At 38.3% G+C, this 24,857-nt stretch overlaps 1 protein-coding gene across 1 annotated transcript in view; it reads right to left on the bottom strand.

Moving 5' to 3' along the window:
- SLC7A11 (solute carrier family 7 member 11) overlaps nt 1–24,857 on the bottom strand; it is a 146,871-nt gene that overhangs the window by 100,830 nt on the left and 21,184 nt on the right. Inside the window, exons 3-6 of the mRNA XM_072119410.1 lie at nt 24,524–24,639; nt 12,617–12,742; nt 8,283–8,382; nt 2,562–2,606 (exon numbers count right to left, since the gene is read on the bottom strand). Coding sequence (XP_071975511.1) covers nt 2,562–2,606; nt 8,283–8,382; nt 12,617–12,742; nt 24,524–24,639 — 387 coding nt within the window. The remainder of the gene's footprint in view (nt 1–2,561; nt 2,607–8,282; nt 8,383–12,616; nt 12,743–24,523; nt 24,640–24,857) is intronic.

The following is a 24,857-nucleotide window of genomic DNA, read 5'->3' on the forward strand; positions in this document are numbered from 1 at the left end:
CTAAGGTAACAAGCATACGTTTGGGGACAGTCTACCACCCCGAAATGTGGTGGCAGATGTCCTTTAACTACTGGTGCACAAGCTCTAATCAAAAAATCATAAAACCATCATAACCCTTGAGATAAACAACAATCGCAAGTAAAGAGGACTTAATAGGTTTTTCACTACATTTTGTAAGGATAACTTGCTACAACTGCCAGTGTTTACTACCTGACCACATTATGGCTTTATCTACTGTTTTCTATCACCAGTCTCACCCCTGAGAAAATCCTTGTATATGACCACCAATGCTTGAGTGATTGCAAAAAGAAACAATGTCCAGGAGTTGCTGCATCTCCCACAGCCGTCTCAGGGTCACAAATGCTGAATCCAGGTAGCCAGGCAGAGCTCAATAGTTCATGTCTGCCAGGGTCCCGGGATGGTCGTATCCAAGGACAACTATGTAATTTCTAAGACACAACATAGCTACATTTTTGGGAAATCAAGCAGGTAGATTTTTTTAATAGCATGCAATTCATGAAATGTATGCATATGGAAGATGAATGAAATTAAATGCGTATGCGCATATGGGAATATCCCTTTAATCCCTAGACAACCCACTGTCAAAAACTTGTCTTAAAGTATTTATATGTATTCTTTTTCTTATCCTTTCTTAAGTGTAATATACCATATGTGCTTCTGCAAGAAGTTGTGCTGACATGTAAGTGTATATTTTATGATAAAATTACTTTTCTAGTGCTTTATTTACTGTAAAATTATTAATTATTATGCATTTAAAATCCCATATGGGGACACAGAGCTATTAAATAAGTTAAGATATTAACTTAAATAAATTAATTACGGTATGGGCTTCAATGAGTCATTTTATCAAATATTAATACAAACTTCAATAAATAAACAAATCAAGGAAAGGCAAATAGATATCATGTGCTAATCGGCATGTTCTGTTTGATCTAATATATATATATATATATATATATATATATATATATATATATATATATATTCAAACACACATATACATACACACACACACTATATATATATATATATATATATATATATATATATATATATATATATATATATTAGTTACATTCAATGTTGTGATAGATATACAATAGGGCATGTTGATTGCGTACAGTATGGGGGACCAATATTTAGCTACATTTATTTTTCTGGCCGTCTTTTTAATTTTTTTTTTTTTTTTTTTAATGTGTATCCAATAGGTCAATTTAGAATATTTTTATCCAAAGCAAATGGTACAATAAGTTTTAAACTGTACACATACTGTTTTACTAAAGTTATGAAGGTTCAAAAAATGGGAACAATATTCCAAATGATTTAAAGGGCTTACATAATACAATGGTGGAAACTTACAACCAATATATCTACATCGGATGTCTCACCCTATGTGACTGCTGCACACAGTAGGGAGTTGGTTTAGTATGGCCTTATATGTCTGTTTATAGTCTGAAGTTGATTACGTGCATTTAAAACTGCAAATCTGTTGAAAAGCCTGCCTCAGGCGCTAGTCACAGTAGGAAATGAAGAGAGCTAAAATATGATTGTGTTCCCTTAAATCTCTTTCACATCCTGGACATTTGCTTTTTTTCTGCTGTGGTGTCACCCATCACTACAGAAGCAGGTACTGCCATCCTCACTGTGCAAAAAAGATTCTGAATCCAGACGTGTCCAAGGCAACTCGTATTTTATTATGGCATAATATTAAAATCCAAGCTTGTTTCTGGCCGACGTGTTTCAAACGGGTGAACCGTTCTTGAGCCATGACTAAGAACGGTTCACCCGTTTGAAACGCGCCGTCCAGAAACAAGCTTGGATTTTAATATCATGCCATAATAAAGTATAAGTTTCCTTCAACACGGCTGCATTCAGAATCTTTTTTGCACAGTTTGCCATCGCCACATCAGGCACTCTACACTGGTTGGAGGGAAGCTGAACTTGATATCACTATCTTACCCCCATTCTGACCACTGCTAGGCATCTGCTATGGCCTGAAGCTCCTACGGTAGAAAGAGCATCTTTGTGGTCCCGGCCTCATTATGCAAACAGACTGGTTGACGGGTGGCACCATGGGTAAACAGGAGCAACAGTGGAGGTGAGAAAAAGTAGTGTAGTACTGGAAGTTCGAGATCTCAAGGCCTTAGAAGAACATAAATCCAGAAGTTTGTTTACCAAGCATCTCCAACCTATTCTGTCTAGGATTTATGTGTATTTTGTACAGCATATCTTTAAATGCTGCAGCTCAGGTAACATGGATGTCACTATGTTCTTGTATGAAAAATGTAATGTAAAATTTGAAAATAAAATCATACAGCTTTTTGTAGACAATAATTCAAGTTTTATACATATTATTTTACTAAAAAATAACCTAAACCCAGATGCAGCAGTAAAATATATACGATTACACAGGATACACTCAAATGGTCAAATTAAATAAAAATTGAAAAAAATAATCTGTCTATGGCAATTAATCCAACAATATTTGTAATGCCATAGAGCTGGTAAATAAACCATATATTATTAATATTTTCACTTACTTCTCAGGATTTTCTACTTCTTCTGTAACAAAATTTAAGTAAAACCTAAAAAATAAAATAGAACAATGAGTTCACATATGTAAATTCCGTTATAGGTTCAAGAGTCATTGGGGAAGATTTATCAGAAGTGTCTGAGAGCAGAACTGTTCTACTTGCCCATGGAAACAGAGCTCAGCTTTCATTTCCCACAGCAGTTTATAAAATGAAAGCTGAGCTCTGATTGGTTTCCATGGCTCTGAATAAATCAACCAATGTCTGCTGCCAGCTACTTTATCAGGGGCTTAACTTGAAAGGTGTAGAGGGTATGCTTGCACTCAAGCCTAGTGATCCTAGTGTGCCAAGATGTAAAACATATATAAATATATATAATGACTTCATCAGAGCAGACAATCTTCTTCCACTGCTCGAGTATGGACGCTTTCTTTGGTTTAGTTGGTGTCATTGGGTTTTTTGGTAAAGTTGCTCAGACACTTTTGCTGGAAGCATTTAACAGTGGATACTTTTTGAGGGACTTTACCGTTGAAGCAATGTAATATAAATTTGGTGAGTCTTTGGTTGCGAGTCAATGTTTTCACTTTATTAATGATAACTGGGTAGTATTGGGTAGATCCCAGCAGTGTTGTTAGAATCTTATGTGAATTAGGATCTGTGTTCCTTTACTTTACTTATACATTTCAACTTTATTCAAATTAAATGGATGGACTTCGGAGGACATCACAAGTGCCCCTCCGAGCTCAGAGGGTTCTAACTATTACATGGCTCAGAGAAGCTCTCCCCCTGTCAAAAGTGGTATCGAAAGTTCTAAAAAAAAGTTCAATAAATACTTAATTTCATACAAAAATTGTTATCAATTTAAAAACGGCCATTTGGCAGTTTAGACTTGTCAGATGTTACTGAAATGTGGCATTTATTAACTTGCTTGGCTACAGTTTATTCTTCCACAGCTCTTGCTTTTAATTCATTTCATGTCCATTGTGATATTTGGACGGGTATTTGCTTTTAGCCTACGTATGTTCTATATTTTTCATTTAATTTCCCCTCAACCTTGTACAGTCGTATATCAGTACAATATCCTCTATCAGTAGCTAAAACTACTGGTCTTTACTTTCACACAACTTGTATTCATTTCAGATCATTGATGACTCAGTCAAAAACAAATGCCAGCATTATCTAATTCAGAAATTAGAAGGTCAGAAGATTTCTTAAGCCATCTCTGGAAATACTTCTGAATATAGGGAATCGCACATTGTTATAGAAATTTGAGCTAGTTAGACGTCTCCCTTAAACCTAATGGAAATGGGATTTCTTGTTTTATTCTGTATATAATGTGGCAGGTTGTAGAAGCTTTGATGGAAATTAATTTTATGCAAATTGGTATTTTAATCGGAGGCAGATTAAATTTCAGTCCATTTCCCTGGCACAATTTTGCTGCCACAAAGCCATTATTGCATAGCCTAACTAGCAATTAAAATATTGTACCATTCTTGTTTGTATGGCTTTTTTTAGGTTGGATATGGAGAAAAATTAGCCAGATTAAATCTAGGTTAATGTTAATATTTAAAGTTTTAAAAGTTTCCTATGCAATGAAATTAATTTTCTTTAATGCACCTCTTAACATGTTTACCTCCTCACTTCACCCTGTCCCTGCAGTATTTAGGAATTCCCAATGCATTTTAATATTCAAAAGCTTGAATTTATTATTAAATATATAATTAAATGATAATAAACTGTGACTATTTTTCTGTGGGTCACAATGAGCACCTTACTCTTTATATGCTAAATATGAGATGACTTCAATTTTATATTGTGCATCATTCATATTTTTTGTATTATTTTTAAGTTATTGTTTGTTTTTTTTACCAGGGCCTAAAAGGCCCGAAAAGTACAGGTCCTGCTTTGATGGACACAGTTCTTATTCTATCAGCGTTTGAACCAGGATTTTGACATTGCATAAAAGTTCCTGGGAACCTATTCTAAGTGTTTGTTTTAGCTATAGTGACCAAGCTTGTGTGTATTCTGTTATATCTGGTTTCTATATTCTGGATTTTTATTGTATGTTTGTCTATAGTTGGCATTAGAGACACTTCTCTTCCTACTGGAGAATAGATGATATGTGGAGATCTTATAGAAAGATATCCTGTAGAGAGGTTCCTCTTGAAAGAGTCATATGCTATGCAGTAGGTCCCTGTGATAGAGGGTGCGGGTTGTCATCTGCTATTTTATCCTAGTTTTTAATAATAATTCTTTATTTATATAGCGCTGCACAGAACATGCCAAATTGGTCCCTATCCTCATGGGGCTCACAATCTAATCAACCTACCAGTATGTTTTGGAGTGTGGGAGGAAACTGCAGGACCCAGAGGAAAGCCAAACAAACACAGAGAGAACATACAAACTCTTTACAGATGTTGACCTGCATGGGACTTGAACCCAGGTCCCCAGCGCTGCAGGGCAGAAGTGCTACCCACTCAACCACCGTGCCGCCCATTAAACTTAGTACTTTCCTGTACTCGATGCTGTTTTAGTTCTTGTTGCTTTTTTACTGCATTTCATTTTTAGCATAGGTAGTTGTAAACGAGTAACCAACTCCTGCACTAAACCATCTTTATAGACTGCATTTCCTACATCCCAGGTCTTGAGATTTTTTAGAATAAAGTCTATGAAGTATTTCCGACTTTAGCGTGCAGTACACTGGTAAGACTCTTTGACAAATTCAAACACCCTCCAGTCGTCTCTCCCTTTTCCTCTAGTTAGATGATAATTACATGCTGTGATATAGTAAAAAGGAGCTATTTTGTGACATATTTTAATGTGATTTTATACGTCTACCTACTCTCATTATTTTTCTAACATGTGTTAACCTTGTGTTGCCTGTGGATGTGGCATCAAATCCATCACATTTGGAAACAAATTTGTTACATTTTGCTATGTTATTAAGAAACGGTGTGTTAAGCATCTGACAGATTACATTATACGTCTGCAGACAGCTTGATAGCTGGTTCCAACCATCAGTTCACTTGATTTAAAGAGTATGCAGCAAGAATAAAGAGAAGAGTGTAAGAGGATTTGCATTATAAATAGCACTGGAAAATTTCTAACAACTATGTCAATTTAATCTAGTGTCTAGCTTTATAAGTTCTACGCTGTATTACTATTCTTTGGGCTTTTTTTAATGGTCCAGTCATGATATCCCTATCGGATTTTGTATGTTATAGTTTTTCTAGTAGTTTTTTTTAGTATACTATAATCTTTTCAGATACTGCTATTGTATTTTATTGGAGATTGCATAATTGTGTGCTTGATGCTTCTGTACCAGTTTGCATAGGGTAAGGGTAAAACATCAGAACGCACAAAATAGAGTGGTTTCTACATTCTTAACTGTGTCGTTTTACTAGTTTGAGTTACAGCCACTGTTCCAATCCCAAATTCTATAGTTCTGATAGTTGTTATCAGAAAACCCTTAAAGGGCACCTACCACCACAAATCTACCTATAAAGGTAAATCGGGTGGTAGGTGGATCAATGGCACGCAAGGATTAGCCCTTTTAAAGTGGCTACCGGGGCGTGGAGTAGCCGCATCGTGTAACCTCAGATGCGGCTACTCCACGCCCCAGTAGCCGCATAACAAAATTTACATATTAGGGTAATAAAAGTTTCCAAAAAAGTGCGGGGCCGCGAGGATTAGCCCTTAAAAGGGCCATCCTCACGTCCCATTGATTCACCTACCACCCGATCTACCTTTATAGGTAGATTTGTGGTGGTAGGTTTCCTTTAAGCACATTTCTAGGGATACTCACATGGGATTGAAACCATGCTCACCTGCTGCACCCAATGGTTTACAATTTTACAGGTAAGATATCATAAAATTCCATTAATATGGTTACTCGGTGATCATGTGGCATAGAAGCTGAAACCTGTTGTTGTCAAATAAACTACAATTTATATAGATTTCTATGGAGTAGACACAATACTAATGTCTACCTTGATATTGACTTCAGCACATAGAGAAAGTAAGTACAGCGAACGAGTATTAAGAAAGTTCAGGTCTGGGTTCTGCTAGACCCCCCCACCCCCTCCCCTGCTGTAAGTGCCAGCAATTGTGGGTATTAACTCTTTAAATACCACTCAAATTTTAAGTGTGCGCACATCACCAATTACAGCAATTCTCAACTGTTTATGTTATGTTTCTTGCTATGTATACAATATATTCAGATCATCGTTCCTGGAGTAGAAAATATCTATTTGAAAAAACACATACTGGATTACCTACTTCTGAGAAGAATGAATCTAAAGAAGACTATTCACCATTAGCAAAAACTTCAATTCTTTACATTCTATAATATTTGCTGCTCCATTGATAAGAATTTCTATACATACAAATTCACTCTGTCCACCACCATTCTCAAATAATCAATGTCATTGACAGTAGAAAATCTATTTAGAATATTTGGTACTCAAACTATCTGGAAATCATAGTAACTAGGGTCCACCTCTGTACAGCCACATGCAAAACATAATCAAACACATATTCATAAATGTCTTAAAATATACCCTGCACTAATTTCTTTTAGTAATCGCATGCCTTCTAGTACCTTCTTGGACTATAATGATCCTGAGAGCCCTATAAGTAACCTGCTGTCTAGCTCTTGCTTTCAACTTAGCCTCTTAGCTCTGTGAGCCACATTATTATATAAACCCATAGGATGGTCAAGATATTGAGGGAAATTTAACGTGGCTTATAGACGTGATTCTGACAAAAACTGCTAATCTGGACTATCCGCCTCATTTACTATTACTGTGCGCTAAAAATAAGAAATTTTAGGGCAGCATGGTGGCTGGGTGGGTAGTACTTCTGCCTTGCAGTGCTGGAGTCCTAGGTTCTAATCCCACCCAGGTCAACATCTGCAAAGAGTTTGTATGTTCTCTCCATGTTTGTGTGGGTTTCCTCCAGGTGCTCCAGTTTCCTCCAACACTCCAAAACATGCTGGTAGGTTGATTAGATTGTGAGCCCCATGGGCACAGGGACCGATTTGTCATGCTTTGTGCAGCACTGCGTAATCTGTGCACTATAGAATAGAATTATTATTATTTGGCACACGTATAGTACAGCTGTGCCACTCATTAATCTATTGCAGTGTAGAAGCTGACAGGTAGTTGGAAATGCCACAGCCGTATCCTACAACACAGGTAATAAATCCCCGTCACTGCATGCTGGATAATGTATGTACACTCATGGTGTTGGAACACTCAGCTCAGTTGTCCACCGATGGGTTCCCCTCTTCACCTGTGGGCCAATCAAACCCTAAAAGATACTATACTAAATAGGTTATCTTCTGCCAGATGAGTCCTGGGATGGAGAAGATGGGCTGAAGATAATGACATTGATAGCTCAGGAACAGTGTGAGCTACGGAAATAATTTCAACTGTGTCTGAATCAAAGGGACAACACCAATAAAAGGATGTAAACAGTTGTGGTTAGTGAAGGAGTTGAAAAGTCCTTTTTAATTATATTTTCCCATAAAGCATTGCTTCACTGTAAGTCTCCATATGAAGCTAGATGTCATCAGTGGTAATGAGTACTTCCCTTTCCAGAATATACAGTGTGTGAACTGTAAAACGGAGTCAAAGGTGAATACTCTAAGTCTTTAATGCTTGTTTGAGAATGCATTAATTAGCTGTACAATTATAGTCTCATCCTCCCCTTGTTGACCTTTCTACTTACCAGCCAGCATATGCATACATTCCCGAATAAAACGCCAAGGGTAAGCCCATAACACTGACATCTTTCCCAACAAAGGCATCTTTGAAGTTCTGCGTCTCTCCTGCAATAGACAAGTTTTTATTGACATGAAATAATGCAGTCTGTCACTCAACAGGGTTTACATAAAATTATGCGGGGCATGGATCACTTATAAATATGTAGCTGTCAGACAGCATGTAAAAATGTGCCTATCTTCCAACATACCCCATAGCCATCTTAACTTAAACAACAGAAATTCAAGCAGAGATAAATGTACCTTTGAGGGATGTCAATAAAAGTGCACCAAAGACAAGTATTATTAGAAATAATAATTGATCAATTTGTCTTGCGCATGTATGCTGTCTGAAGCGTCTTGATGGGTTTGACAAGTTTCTTAACAACTTCTCATCCAGAATGTGAAAAGTTAGGAGCAGGATTAATAAAGTGCATGTCATGTCAGGCCATAAATAAATTGACAAAGCCAAAATCAATGGATTTGTTGTAGAAAAAAAAAATCTTAATATTACATGCGTATAAAAGAAGCTGATAAGAATTCTCACATGTTTAAAAGTGAACCTTCACCCATTAAGAATAAGTTAAATTAGAGAGAGCATCTCCACTCCAGAAAGAGTGGAACATAACCATTTATCCATGTCATTATCATCTTTACATGCAGGGAAAAGATTTTTTTTTAAAGGAACCTATCAGACACATTTAGCCCTCCCAATCCAAAGGTCCTGTGGCCACTACTTATTGTTTGAAATCCTCCTTCCTCTCACAATTATATTTAGAACGAGAATAGGGAGAGATACTCGCCATAAACCACCTCAACACATTGGGGAGCACCCAACCACAAACTACATCAAAAGAGTTGTATGCCAGGAAAATCTGATAAGTTCATAAGTCCCAAGGAGTATTTGTATATTTTACACCCCAGCCAGAATGGAAGAGATATGCTTATCAGTATGTGTGGGAGCCTGTCCTATGGGTTTCTCTCCAAAACTAGGATCAAGAACTCAACACTCACACAAAGGAAAATAATATTCATCAAAATAATATGGGCATAAATCATAACTAGGAGCAGCCACTACAGGGGTGGGCTAGCCCTATTATACTCGCCAATATTAAGTAAGTAGGCCACCAGGAACCCCAATAAATCTAAAAAACCCCCTGGATATAAACCTCTCACGTTTGGTATAGGGTGATAGAGAATGGGGTACCAAGTCGATTAAAGATGGTTGCATCATTGTCACAATCCTCTGTGAAGAGTTATGAGTTGCAGTAAGAACTCCCTTACAAAATGTACCTCACTGGGGGGGAGGTACAGTTCCCATTAGAATTGTAACATTCAACTCTTAGTAACGAAACGAGCCAGGGGGCAGGAGGAAGATCCATGCAGAAAAAAGTCCAAAATTAAATGAATTAAGGGAATATTTGAAGGTCATATTCTCCCTTGTGGCAGCATGGAGAATTGAGGCTGCACTTCTTGGTCTAGTTAGTCTCACACACACAGGCTATTGTAGTCTGTACAATGTTCAGTTTGACTCTGGAGTGTGCAGAGTGCAGCAGACTAATCAAATATCGTTATATAATATATTTTTCCCTGTACCCATTGATTCCATAGATCTATCTGGTTTAAGATTAAAATCCCACAAAAAGCAACAAATTACCTCTCTGCACACTTTCTTGACTAGTCTGTTGATAAATCTGTGCTGAGAACTATTGGTGGCAGAATTAGTAACACGGCTTAAGCTTATTATGAGAGCCTGTAAGTTCACCCATCTTAGTCTCAAGGCAGTCCTAGGTCCTCCGTAGACATGTTAATTTTGTGGGACAAATGAGCCAGGTCAGAATATAAGGAGTCCCTCAAATCCATATTTTTGCTTCTGTTTATATGGATATTCCTGTAGGTCTTCTTCATTGTGTACCATGCCATAAATATCACATCATCACAAATATTTTTTTTCTTTAATATATTGTAGCCGTGAACATTAATGCAAATTTAGATGCACACATTAATAAATAAATCATAACAAAAATTCAGAATTTCAGCTAAGATCACATTTAGTTAGCAATCCTGACATTGAATTTCTTTGAGAACTAGATCCGTGTTACACAAAATGTAATCAGAGTGCATTATAATGACAGGGGATACATCTGTAGGCTCCCAAGCATGTCACTAACCTTGCCAAGGCTGGGCTATTTTTCATTGTAATGTATCGCACTCATATATTATCAAATAGCGGTATACTGCCAAGAATTTCTAACACTCATTAACACAGTGTTGTACGTGTTTTCCTCTGACATTTGCACATGTTATTCAGGCGCACAGCTGTCTACAGTAATAACATCTGTGAGAACTTGGTATCACATTCTGCAATATTGTGTTATATGTTTATTTTCTTAAGTTTCTTAATGGCAGTTTTTGTAAACTTGCACTTGGCAAAGTTTAGTGGCGACCTGCAGTTATTTTGTAAGATTTTTACGTAATAGGGGGAAGGGGGGTTAAAGGGCTTAAGAGCCAAAGTGGCGGATCACTTACTGGCAGCAGCTCTTACTGTGGTGAAAGCACAATTATAAAATGGATAATAATCAATGGCAAGGTATAATGTAATGAGACAACTCTCAGCATGTGAAGTGTAGGAGAGGGGGCGTTATAAACTTTTATCAATATTTTCAGTATTTATTGATTAGGTGGGGGGTATTTGGACGTTATGGGGAATGGCGTGGCAGGGGCTGTGTGGTAGCTGGTGGGGAGCCTGCAATCTCTTTAGAGCAAATGGGAGCCTTAAACCACAATGTACTCATCAGAATAGCAACATGTAACAGTGACTGGGATTTAAAAAGCTTTTGTTATGTCTGCTGAACACTCAATTATTTTACATACCTGTTTTCTCAATTTTTATTTTTACTTTTTCAATGGTTTTAAAATACTTTTTCAAGCCCCCTTGGGTTCAAGCACCTGATTGTTTATATAATACTATTGTTTTGCAATAGATGGTGAACATACTGCTTTTATAGTACAGACAGTCTATTTTTTCTGCATAATAACAGTCATGTGATCCTCATAAAAGCCCCCAGATGTCAAGGTATCTGAACAGTGCTAGCAAGATGATGTCCCGGGAGGCCAATATGGCAGCACCTATGTGTTGCAGTGTGTAGGTGCCATGGTAGGGTTTAATAATGGCACCTAGCTGGCAGGGGTCTGCTGTGTAATACAGTTGACACCAGCCATATATGAGGCTTTGCCGTGGTAGGCTGTTATAGGAAATGTGAGAGGCCCCTGGCTATCAAAGCATTGGTACCTCAATGTTGTCACAGGAGGCCAATATGGCAGCACCCATGTGTCAGGAGTGTTTAGGTACCATGGTAAGGATAAACCGTGGCACCTAGCTGGTTGACTGTACCATTGGTGGCAGCACTGATAGCCAGGGGCCTCTCACATTTACTATTACAACCTACCAGCGAAGAGCCCTCTCTATATATGGCTCATGTGAACTGTATTACACTGCAGACTCATGCCGGTAACTGTTGCTATCAAAACATTAGTACATCCAATGACATCACGGGAGGCCAATATGGCGTCACCCATCTGTTGGCAGTTTGTGCGTTCTGCCATATAGGTGCGTAAGTGCTGCCACATTTGCCAGCATTGATCGCAGCAGTTACTGGCGGGTGTCTGCTATGTAATACAGCTGACACCAGATGTATATGAAAAGGACTCAGCTCGTGGGAGGAATTTATGCGGACTGGTTGTGAAGGGGTTAAGGTGTTACAAGCAGTTGTTATTTGGAATGCAACATGTACTCACTGTTACCATAGATTATTCAATACACTTCATTTATTGATGCTGCTGTGTAATAAAAACTCTGGTGCACATAACAACCAAAGCTAAGCTTTTATTCTGCCCCAGAAAATGAAAGCTGTGCTGTAAATGATTGTCATTGGCATCATCAGATCATATGATGTGACATGGAAGAATGTCTATTATGTGGAAGCCAATGGTGACATATTTGCTTCAAAAAAATAAAATAAAAATTGGTATCTTCTAAAATACCAATTTTCTAGAATGGGTGTGTCTAGTATTTTAGCTATTTATAAAGCATAAAGTATATGAGATAAACTCTAAGCTATATTTGTAGTATACTGTACATACCGCAGATTTTTTTCTCCTTTTAAGCACTATATGGGAACTTTGCATATAGCATATAATCTCAGAGAACAGAACATAATTTATATACCATACATAAATTACATTGTAGGCTTTATCCAAAGATAATAAGTTCAATAATTGTTACAAAAATGTTAGCGCTTACCTTTAATTAACTGCATAACTCCAGGGACTATAATTATCAGAATTGCTATAAGCTTGCAAAAGGTCAAGAAAATCTGAATACGGGCACTCCAGCTAACACTCATACTGTTCAGGACCATTACAATGGCTAAGGGAAGCAAAAAAGAAAGAGAAACCTTTTTAGCTTTTACAGTATCCTTGTTTGCATGGCACAAATACATACATTTATAGTAGATAAATAGCTAAATAGATATCATTTTTCTATTTATATTGTGAAGAATGTGAATTGTGAGTGGGCTGGTAAGTAAGTACTGTCTAATTCTTTTGTTTAAGAGACAATTAATACAATCTAAAAATAACGTATCTCTTGATTTTAGTAAAACAAACAATCTTTACACCCAAAATAAAGTAATGAACAAAGATATAAACAGTATTTATACCAAATTCCAGTAGAGATATACTAATTAAAACCACAATACTAAACATATTACTTTATTCCAATTTTTATTTTCTGATTGCAGAATTTGCTTTTATCTTCCATCCATGATTAGGTGGACAGGCATAATTTCATAGACCTGGTAATTTTTATAAAAGTCTTCTATTGGAATCATGTCAGTGATGTAAATGAGGTGACAGACAACCTCTTCAGATTTTTAAAATAGCCATGAAAATGGATTGCATTTGGTTTGAAAACACAAGCAACTGATGAAAAATTGACACTGTCAGGATCAGTGGTCATGGATCCTCTGTACCACCACGGACGATGACATAAGCAAACACCTGGGGCCGGAGTCTAAGTGGTACCCGGTTTTCACCAGAGCACGCCGCAAAGCAGGTTGGACTTTTTGCAGCGTGGTACCAACAGGTCGTTCCACAGGCACAACTTTGTCCGCGGTGGCACCAAGGCGAAGTACAGAATCGTCAGGCAAACTTGTGGTCGGGGACAGGCAGGAGGCCGAGACAGGTAGCACAGGATCGAAGTCTGGGGAGTAGTGGAATGCCAGGGCAGGAAGCACGGGATTGGAATCAATAATGGAATGTGGGTCACAACGGGAATTTGGAAATACAGCAAAATGCATGGAACAGCTTTCTCTGAGACAATAGGCACAAAGATCCAGCGGGGAATGCTGGGAGAGGCCGGCTTTTATCAGCTTCCTGGAAATGGCCAGCACCAATTAGCAGTGCACTGGTCCTTTAAATCCTAGAGTTCCAACACGTGCATCCCCGCTGCCAGAGCAGGAATGCGGACAGGTAAGGCACAGAGGGGAGCCAGGGGCCATGGGGAGGCTGGGTTGCGGGGGCACCCACACAGCGAGGTGCACGGTTTGCGTCCCCACATCTACCTTGGTTTGATGAAAACACAAAGCTCTTAGAAGGGTCAAACTGGGAACAGAAAGATGGACCCAGAAAGTGAGCCCTAAAATTCACCCAGCTAACCTTCCCCACCTACTTACTCAAAACCACTCTAGCCAGTGGTCAGTAACTGGACAACAGTTCCTGCATAAATGAAGTGAAAATAACAGATGAGGACAAGACAAACAAATAAAAATGGTAGTAAGAGCTGAGTCAAAAACTTTGAGGAAAACAAAGTATAAAACCGATAGAAAAGGAATCACCAGGAAGACAAGCCAAGGCAAACATCACTACCCCTCATTCTTGATCTTTCCTCTGACTTTGACACTGTTGACCATTCTCTGCTGCTGCAGATGCAATGTTCTCTTGTTATCACTGACCTGGCCCTCTTCTGGATTTCCTCACGTCTCTTCAACTAAATATTTAGTGTCTATCACTCTCACACCATCTTTTAACCTGGCCCTCTCTCTGTTGGCGTCCCTCAAGATTCTGTCCCGGGACCCCCACTTTTGATCCTCTATAACTCTGGCCTGGGATATCCAATTAAGTCCCATGGCTTTCAATTCCACTTCTAGATGACACAAAGATTTAAATTTCTGGTCCAGATATCTCCTCTCTTTTAGTCAGTATTCCAGATCGTCTCAGATATATCCTCCTTCTTCTCTTCCCATTATGTCAAACTTAACATGGACAAAACAGAACTCATAATCTTTCCTCCACTCTCCCCAATCCTCTGCCTTATCCTTTAAGCCTCACATGCAGGCCCTTACAACCTGCTGCCTCCATCTCAAGAATATCTCTAGCATCTGACCCTTCCTCAATTCAGAGTCTACAAAATAACTTGTTCATGTCCTTATCATTTCCCTCTTGGACTACTGCAAGATTCTTCTCTGTGGTTTCCCAGCTAACTCTCTAGTGCCCCTTCAATCCTTTCTAAACTCTACTTCCCAGCTAATCGATCTGTCTCCTCTTTTCTCCTCTGCCTCTCCTGACTGCCAGTTTTTCTACTGGTTACCCATTGCAGAGCAAATTCAACTTAAAATACTAACATGACATACAAAGCCATTCACAACCAGTCCCCTCCATATATCTCTGAACTCATCAGCCAATATCTTCCCACAAGTAATCTCCATTCCTCAGAGGACCTTCAGCTTCACTCTATTAACATGTGCTCTTCTCACAACATTATCCAGGACTACTCTCATGCATCACCCAACTTTCTACCAAATGCATCACCCAACTTTCTACCAAACTTTCTACCAAAATGTTTCAGACGGTCCCCCACTTTCGGAACCTTCAAATGTAACCTGAAAACCCTCCTGTTCAGGATTGCCTACAATGCACAATAACTGCACTGCTCCCTCACTTTGTGTCTCCATCTTCCCTCCCATATAGATTGTAGCCCTCATGGACAGGGTCCTCCTTCCGTTTGTTTACTGATCGATGTAGTTTTGCATTTTGTACTTGCATTTGTGCTGGTCTTAATGTAATATATGTGAACCCCTAACTGATTGTACAGTACCATTGAATTAATGTTGCTCTATAAATAATAATCTTAAACGGTAAGTATATAAATTTGTGTGTATGTGTAAGTGTATAATTGTGTATACAAATATGTATATTTTTACGAGGGGGGCAGCTAAGCCCAATTCAGAATTCTGCTATGTGGCCCAGCATCTCCTAGTTTTTCCAGCCTACGACCAGACAGCACCCATGAAATGAGAAAAACAATGTCACCAAGCCAAATCAATACCAGCATTGTACACGTGGAACACTCTAAAAATACAGAATGTGCACGGGCATGCCAAAATCAGTATTTTATGAATTAGTCAGCTATGTTATGAGGACCTGCACCACAAAGTCCCCCAGGTCAGCATGTCTGATTATAAGTGGGATTTTAGTGCGGAATGTATACAATACCTCACATACCTCACTACATGTAATTACAATGTAACTTTTTGGATACAAACATTGAAAAATGGAAAGTTTGGATTTCTTTTTGTATTCTTAATATATAATGTAATTTATTTGTGATCGGCAAGAATGCGGCTGATCAAATATCCACAATCTTACCATAGGAAGAAAAAAACAGTGTGGGTGTGGGCAATGTGACAAATGTATTTCTGTGTCTGGCTGACCATACCATCCATGTGTATATCCAGCTGACAAATGGTGGAAAAAAATACACCCTGACAGACAGTACTTTTGGCATAGTACAATCTGCCATCTGCCATTGCAAATAATTTTTCACATGTAATTGTTAAATGATGGGCAGCCGAAATGAACTATACCTATCATATGTGTATTGGCAGCCAAATGCAACTGACGACATCTGAAATAATAAAGGCATTCTGAGAATTTTTATGTCATGCATTGCTTCCGCAACATTAATATGTGGCATGAATATGACAATGTTACTCTTGATACAATTGGTTTTTATAAAAAAAAAAATTCTTTATATACATGCAAATAAAAAAATATAGTATCAAATAATCTAGTTTTTAAATATTCTGATGGCCAACAAGGCTGCACTACAGACTGGTTAGAAAAAAATGACTTCCACTATTATAAAATGTCCTCACTTTATTGAAACCAGAAGATAGATGACAGATTAACATGTCGATTATATTGGGCTGATAAGAACCAAAAAGAGGAATGTAGACAGGAAAAAAAGTAAGGCGGGTAAAGAATCTGTCATCCTAACTGTGAAGAGTAGAGTGTGTTTGGCACAATTACTTTTAACGGTTTTTCAAGAAGATTTAAAAAAAAAAATGTGTAGAAAAAAAGAAAAAAATTTGATTGGAGATAATATAGTTACAAAAAATCATAACATTTAGGAATTCACAAGGCAATGGGGCAGATTTATCAAGCTGTCTGAAAGTCAGAATATTTCTAGTTGCCCATGGCAACCAATCACAGCTCCCCTTTAAAATATTCATGAGCACTGGTAAAATGAAAGCTGAGCTGTGATTGGTTGCCATGGGCAACTGGAAATATTCTGACTTTCAGACAGCTTGATAAATCTGCCCCATTATGTTTGTACAGGATGTGTAAGCTCATTAATAGCCCCCTCTCCTGTGTAACAAGTGAGATTGGGGTCCACTTCTCGCCGGGTTTGCTTGCACCAGTGACCTTTTAAACATGGATTAGCAATATCTTGCCTAAGCTGCGTTACAAGTCCAGCGCTTTTACAGGGGGCTTCATTTCTCTCTCTGTTTACTTCCGTTTTGCCAAGAGCTCAGCGGGATTAGATCAGAATGTGACTTACTCCTGTGTAAAGGATAGTGAGGATATTATAAGGTCAAGGACCTGCAAATATGTTGTGCTCTGGTCATTTTGATACAAGATGTCATATCTTGAGATCATAGAAAAGCTATTTATTATAAAAAAAGTAAAGAGATTGCTGCACATAGTTTCATACATCTTCAATGCTGTGAGTCACAGGTAATATGTTTGTGCCTTGCTGCAAAGGGTTTCTGACCACAATATATACTGTATATACTCGAGTATATGCCGAGTTTTTAATTAAAAAAGTGAGCTGAAAAACTTCGACTCGGCTTATACTCGAGTCATGAGAAAAAAAAAACACTGTACTCACCTTCCGCCACCCCCCGGCAGGTCCTCTTCTATACCGTGATGCTCCGGCATCGGTCCCATGTCTCCGCGCTGTCCGTTGTAGGGATTGTGACGTCAGCCGCTCGGCACGTACTATGATGTCACCGACGGACCGCACAGGGACACGGAGGCATGGGGAGCACAGGACCAAACTATATATATAACTTTAATAAATGTAATAGTACACTTGAACCAGAGGGGTTTTTAAGTCAGTCACTTAGGGGAGTTAGGCTGGGCCGAGGGGTTTCTCCATCGGCCCAGTCCAACTTCTGTATGAGTCTCCCGTGTGGGGAAGAACAGTGACTCAGCTGTCATATGACAGCAGGGCCCCTGCTCTAACAGTCCGGATTGGAATGACATCCGTACCTATTAGATCTCAGGTCCCCGGATATGTCCTCGGCATGTGCCTGCTTGGTCCAGCCCCTGGCAGGACCAAACGGGCTGTCTGACAGGCCATGCAAGTGCATAGCCTGACATTACTAATGCACTCCAATACATGGTTTTATTTGTTCAGTGCATTAGTATGAACAAGGGATCACATGGTCACTACGTCCTATTAATATACAGATTGAAAAGTGAAAAAAAAAACAGAAAAAATATAAAATAATAAAATTAATAAAAATTGCAAATTGCAATGAATGTGTTATAATCAGACAACCCAAGGCTGTTATGGTAACCAATCGGAGCCCCCGACAACTTCATAAGGGTGAAGATCAAATCCAATATGGCGGTGCCCACGGGCCACCGGGATTTGAATGCCTCAGGCAAAGCTTTGCCGGAGGCCTTGAGAGGGTTAACATTAGTGATCGGTGCCAGCACCAACCGCAGGTGTTGCCAGTGGGTGTTTGCAATATGCCGCAAACATCCACTTTGTATGGAGAGTACTCAGCCCATGAGCCCTCTCCATACACCCGCAGCCGTCGTGTGATGTACCGATATGCAACACGTCGGTAAGGGGTTTAGCTTGACATGCCCGGATCGCCTGAAAAATAGACTTATAAAAAGCATCCAGTGCTAGTAATTATTCAAGTCTCTCACATCATCTTCCTCTTGCATGCTGGGCTGCTTTTTATAACTCTATTTTTCAGGAAATCCCAGAGTGTCAAGTTTAAAGAAGACCAGCACCGGGATCAAGGTGAAGAGGAGTATAGGTGAGTATCTGTATAGGTGAGTAGTTTAAATTTAGTGGTATATTTCCTTGAAAGATTTCTAAAGTCATTACCAAATAAAGTGACTTATGGCACTTTTGAAAATAGGCGTTGGTCATCAAGGTACAAATGACCTTGGTCACTAAGGGGTTAAGGGGATCAATTTCTGAGTTTTGCTTTTTTTTTTTTTTTGCTTTGATATTTTGTTATTTTTCCATATACAAAGGCTTAAATATAATGTGAAAAAATAAATGTATATAAATCTGCACTTTTGTTGACCTATTGTCTGTTTGTAGTGGTCGACAAAGGCCCATGGGGCTGAAACGTCACACTGTACACTACTGTACCTATAATAAACTTCAAACTGCAATTGAATACTATGTTGTGGACAGCCTTTTACATTTGCATAAGTTTGACGGGTTGGATCCCGAAACTGCTGCACACTCTACATCAAGAAGTGCTAACCATTTACCTACAATATAAAGTGGAAGAGTTTACATCTAATTATACTAATATGTATTAGGTGCAATAATGCTTACAACCGAGGCAAAAAATTCTATGAATTTATTAATTGTTGCTTCAGTTTTATTATAACATTCTTTGCTACTGCCTCTTCGAGAGCCCTTGACACTAATAGCCATTTTTAAACAGATCATTACATTTTGTTCATCACATAGGTCATGATACGCTAAAACATAATGTAATGTTCTGCAGTCAATGTCATTCAGTCCTTCAATTTCTTTCCCTGCCTATTCCGCATGAGAACTCATGAGACTAAGTCTACTTTAGACTTTATGAACCCATAGCAGTGAATAGTCTGTGCTGTTTTTAGCTTACACAAGACTGTGTCATATGAGCAGTAACAGGAAATGTAAGAACTCTAACACGGAGGTTGCTCAGGGCACTGACACTGACGCGAGTCACACCCTACTAAGTATTAACACATAGGATGATGAAATTTTCTCCTAGAAAGGAGGATGTTACTGTCACGTCTGGCTTCTATGTCACAATGTATCTAGATAAAGTTTTCTTTTGGATCCATATTGCTACTTAAGAAAGTACAAGACAACTGCAGACCCCGGGCAATGTGTTTGCCCATAATTACTTACACCAGTCTGGATAACTACACAGTGTTCGGAGGGCTCACTTTGTCATGAATTTACAAGCAGCACTGCGATGCCTGGAGGGCTTCTTTCTCACGCTCCTATGATCTTAGTGACCTTGATGTTTTTCAACATCTGCTATGCTCCGGTTTTCTCATTTTTTTTTAGGAGGAAGTATGAATAAATTAATTAACCTCACACACTCAATCTGGCATTTCTGCCACCATTTAATTACTAATACCCATGTGTTCATATAAGTCTTTACTTACAACAGGTGGTCAGCTTGCTAATTTGTGTTTTTGTCCTTTTTGTGGGAGGTTTAGTGAAAGACATTAAATAAGTTTTTGTTTCCAAAAAATTAAATAAATAAATCTTTGCTACATTTGACATTTTGGAGACACTGGCATTCAGTTTACCAATTAATTTCCTGTCATTCCATTGCATGCACTAGATGAAAAATTTCTATCCTTTACAAATATTTATTTTGCATTTAATTATGCATTCATGTGTGGCGCACTATGACCTATTGTCTTAATGAGATTACATATTAGGCATTTGTGTCATTGTTGTCATGACAATTATCATTACAAATATTTTACAGAAGCATTGGGATTCATTAGAGCAATTAGAGAGCTGATGAGAGCTGTCTCCATGGGTTTTTCAAGATGTATTATTACAATTTTTAGCACAATATTATGACAAAAAGAAATAAAAAAAAAGTCAATCAAAAAGGAAATATGGATATATTGGTGGACCTGCAACTTTCAATGGTTACAAGGTAAGTACTTTGGTAGTCTAGGTACACACTATGGTTTATGTATATGTTAAGCTTATATGCCAGGAAACCTCTTGACGTACACCCTCAGCATATACATAGACAAGTACTGTCAGATCAAGGGATACTTCTTTCCTCTGTCTGACAAGTACAATTCGTATACTGTGCAGAAAACAGGATGGAAAGACAAAGCAATCAACATTTTCCACATTGCTGCCTCCTCCTGAGTGACGTTTATGCCCAGCAGAGGCCAGTGAAGTCTATGAGGGAGTATATACAGCCATACTTTATTCCCTCCCCCAGCCTCTGCTTAATGTATACGTATCTCAGCAGGAAGGAGAACACCTGTGATATCACTGTCCATAAAAAGACAGTGATATCACCAAGAAAAAATCAGCTGCAGCCAATAACTGGGGGGAGGAGAAGGCACCGGCTGACGTATCCCACTATGTAAGGATACTGTGGGATACAACTCTGCCATTTGTTGTGAGGACATGTTGGGAATCCTTCTGAGGTGGCCTTACAACATATGGAAAAAAGAGATGTGAGCATAGCCTTAGATGTACATACTGATGAATCCTCACAAAAGCTTCTGCTTCACTCTCCAACTATCTGCTCTTCTCAAAGCCATCGCTAAGACTTCTCCCATGATCCGCAACTACATGATCCTCAACTACCTACCAAAACACATGACTGTCCCCTAATTTCAAAAACCTCAAACCTAATCTGAAAACTCATCTTTTAAGGGTTGGTTACAACATGCACTACCCTACTGCTCTGTTCCCTTAACCTATTGTCTCCAATTATCCTCTCATATGGATTGTGAGCCCTGCCAGGCAGAGCCCCCCTCCCAGTTTTTGGGTTCAATGTATTTTTTGTATATTTGTTCTCATCTTAATGTAATTTATGTGAACCCTTTATTAAATGTTCAGCACCAAGGAATTAATGCTGCTCTAGAAATAAATATTAATTAAGTGTCCATCGTCATTTTTTTTTCAAAGATTTCTTTAGAGTCTCTTGGTTCTTCACCATACAAATTCACTACATTATATTATAGTGACATACTCCATACCTCTCAACAAGTTGCAATCCCCATTATAATGACAGATACTGCATCTAGACACAAAGGGCCTCATTTATCCATATCTATTCGGCTTCAAAATACTGTATTTATGGTAAGGAGTAATGTTAGTCAACACATCCCAACTAGCCCAACTAGGTGACATAAACAAACGGGTGCAATCTGTTATTACTGCAATGCATAATCAAGCAAAATCTCATTTACCCATTTATTTCGCTTTGTCGTTTGCATTGTGCATGGTGGCATGGTTGCTCAAATGTATCTCTAAGTATACTAAATATAGTTGTAAAGCTAAAATTCAATATATATGAACTATATTTTAGTGCATGTAGGTGCTGTTCTAACCTGAATGTATTCGTTTTTTCCGGGTGTGTCTAATTTTCAGGTTTTGGCATAATACCTCAACCACATATAACTGTAGCCTTGCCCCAAGTCTACAGTCTGCAAGTAATTATTATTTATGCTAAGATTGTAAAATCCCTCACTACCAGCAAGCAGAAATTTTAATTGGATGACAGGGTGAATGCTTAGTGAAATCATTAATATTGATTAATGTTTACAATTTGACAATGTATCATTATCTATTATGTTACAAATGACTAGGATACAACAAGGTGTAAAGCTCTTGGCACAGTAGTGTGTTCACCGGTGTTAGTAAGAGTGTGATCACACCTGGGCACCTGTGCTTGCCGAGGCCTAAATGGCACAGTGCCTCACGGACGAGAGCAAGGATTTGCATGTTGAGAACAAAATAGAAGGGAGGGAATTATAGAAACAAACATCACTTTTTAATGTACATAGGTTCTACCATAAAATAATCTATTCATAATGGAAAACTAGAAAAATTAGAAAAAAAATGATTGGCTAAGTTAAATGGGTTTTCTTGGTTTAAGCTATTGATGACCTATTATTGTGACCAATATCAGATAAATTGGGGTATCTATCAGCTGTTTACACTTCTCTTCTTAACCCTAATGCACATAAAGCTATTATTAAAATGGCTAGCACAAGTCACCATGTATTTATATGGGCTCATACAAACAGCAATGTTTTCCATTGCCCCATTCAAGACCTGACTGCAGGGTTGCAAAACTAAGAGCAGGTCCTATTCCTGCCCGTTCTTGCGGATTGGGCCTTTCCACAGAAACCTATTTCAAGTGGAAAATACAGATGACACATAGCTGTTATCCATGTTTCACTTCAAGGAGTTTGGACAAGTGACTGATAGAGATGAGCGAGCACTAAAATGCTCGAGTGCTTGTTACTCGAGTTAAACTTTTCCCGATGCTCGAGTGCTCATTTCGAATAACGAACCCCATTGAAGTCAATGGGAGACTTGAGCATTTTTCAAGGGGACCAAGGCTCTGCAATAAAATGTGTCATTTTATTGAGAAATAAGGACGTCAGTCCTGTTTCATCGTTTTTTTTATTCAATGGAATATTCGTGGAACTTCAAAAAGGAGAATGACCCGTGTTAAACATCTGCAATGTGTTTTTCACACATATTGTTCTTCACATACTTTTGTGAATAAACACCTTTCTGCCCTAATGTCTTCTGATAAGACACAATGAACACAGTGAAGAACACATTGCAGATACTTCCATACATCTGCTAACTTATCCGAAGACACAAGTGCAGAACGGTGTTCTTCACAATAGTATGTGAAGAACAATATGTGTGAAGATTCTTCACACATATTGTTCTTCACATACTGTTGTGAAGAACACCGTTCTGCACTAATGTCTTCTGATAAGTTAGCAGATGTACGGAAGTATCTGCAATGTGTTCTTCACTGTGTTCACTGTGTTCTTCACTTTGTTCTTCACTTAAATGATCCTGTGTTCACTGTGTTCTTCACTGTTCTTCACTGTGTTTCCTTAAGTGAAAGCTCATTCTCGAACAGGCAAAATACTCGTCCAATCAATGAGCCATTTTGAGTACGCTAATACTCGAACGAGCATCAAGCTCGGATGAGAATACTCACTCATCTCTAGTTACTGACGTAAATTACCAGCCTTTTGTTTTCTGCAGTTGACTTAAAGGGGTATTCCCATCTGTGCATTCACATTAAATCTATTTATTTGCCATATGTAAACATTTCTTCAATTGGATGTTATTAAAAAAATTTGGCCCTTAGAAATAAGATAGCTTCTTCAGATACGACCACCTCACATTTTGGCAGCAGTGGCCAGACATGCGCTATGCAATCCCTCCAGCGGAGATGGCTGTAACCAAGGACACAGTCTTGTTTCTAGGGGACCATATGACTACATTTATAAGAAATTATCTTCACACAGGTAATTTTTTTTAAATATTATCTAATTGAAGAAATGTCTATATATAGCAGATAAATGAAACTGAATGTGAATGCCCAGATGAGAATACCCCTTTAAAGATGATACACATACAGTTTTTTGTTAGCATATGGCTCAGAAACATTTAAAATACTGAAGACACAAAAGATCACAAAAATGACAATAGATCTATGGATTGCGGGCAGAGAAAACATTCATGTGCAGGAAGCGTTAGTGAAGGTAGACATAAATAGCTGATTTTGGTACGGGAGGTCCGGCATTGAATCTAACAAATCGGATATCTACCTATGAAGTTAACCCCTTTAAGACCATTTGTGTTAAGTGTCAAAACTACATAAAGGGTATAAAATTGGTTTCAGTTGCAAGTTCATAGATATGTCAGACAGAAATGTGGCTTACTATGCACCAGTGACAATGTTATCCTCCTCCAAAAACCAGTGATCTATAGTATTCCTAAAAATCGTGTAGCGGTAATACTTCTGTACCAACTCAAGAGATTATTCCTTCCAAAAGTAACTTATATGAAGTTGATGCTTACTTATTCCAAGAGCTGTGACTAATTTGACAGCGAGGTCTGGTATTTCACATTGTATAAAAAGGGGCTCGAGGATATAGCGTCCAAATGCTAGTGATATCACTGCTGTAGCAGCTGGCCTAAAACCGAAAAATAGAGAGAAAGAATCATTGTAATGTAAAGTATAGAATAATTCAAAGCAAGGATTATAAATGCATTACATTCTCTGTGGCAGAAAGCGCTTCTTGTGTCTGCTTTGTTCTATAGCACATCTTTCTCATTATGCAGAGTGGGAAAGTAAAATACATTTATTGTATTGTAGTTTTACACGCAGATGCACAGAGATATAATTATAATA

The sequence above is a fragment of the Engystomops pustulosus genome, chromosome 1, assembly GCF_040894005.1.
Source record: "Engystomops pustulosus chromosome 1, aEngPut4.maternal, whole genome shotgun sequence".
NCBI lineage: Eukaryota > Metazoa > Chordata > Amphibia > Anura > Leptodactylidae > Engystomops > Engystomops pustulosus.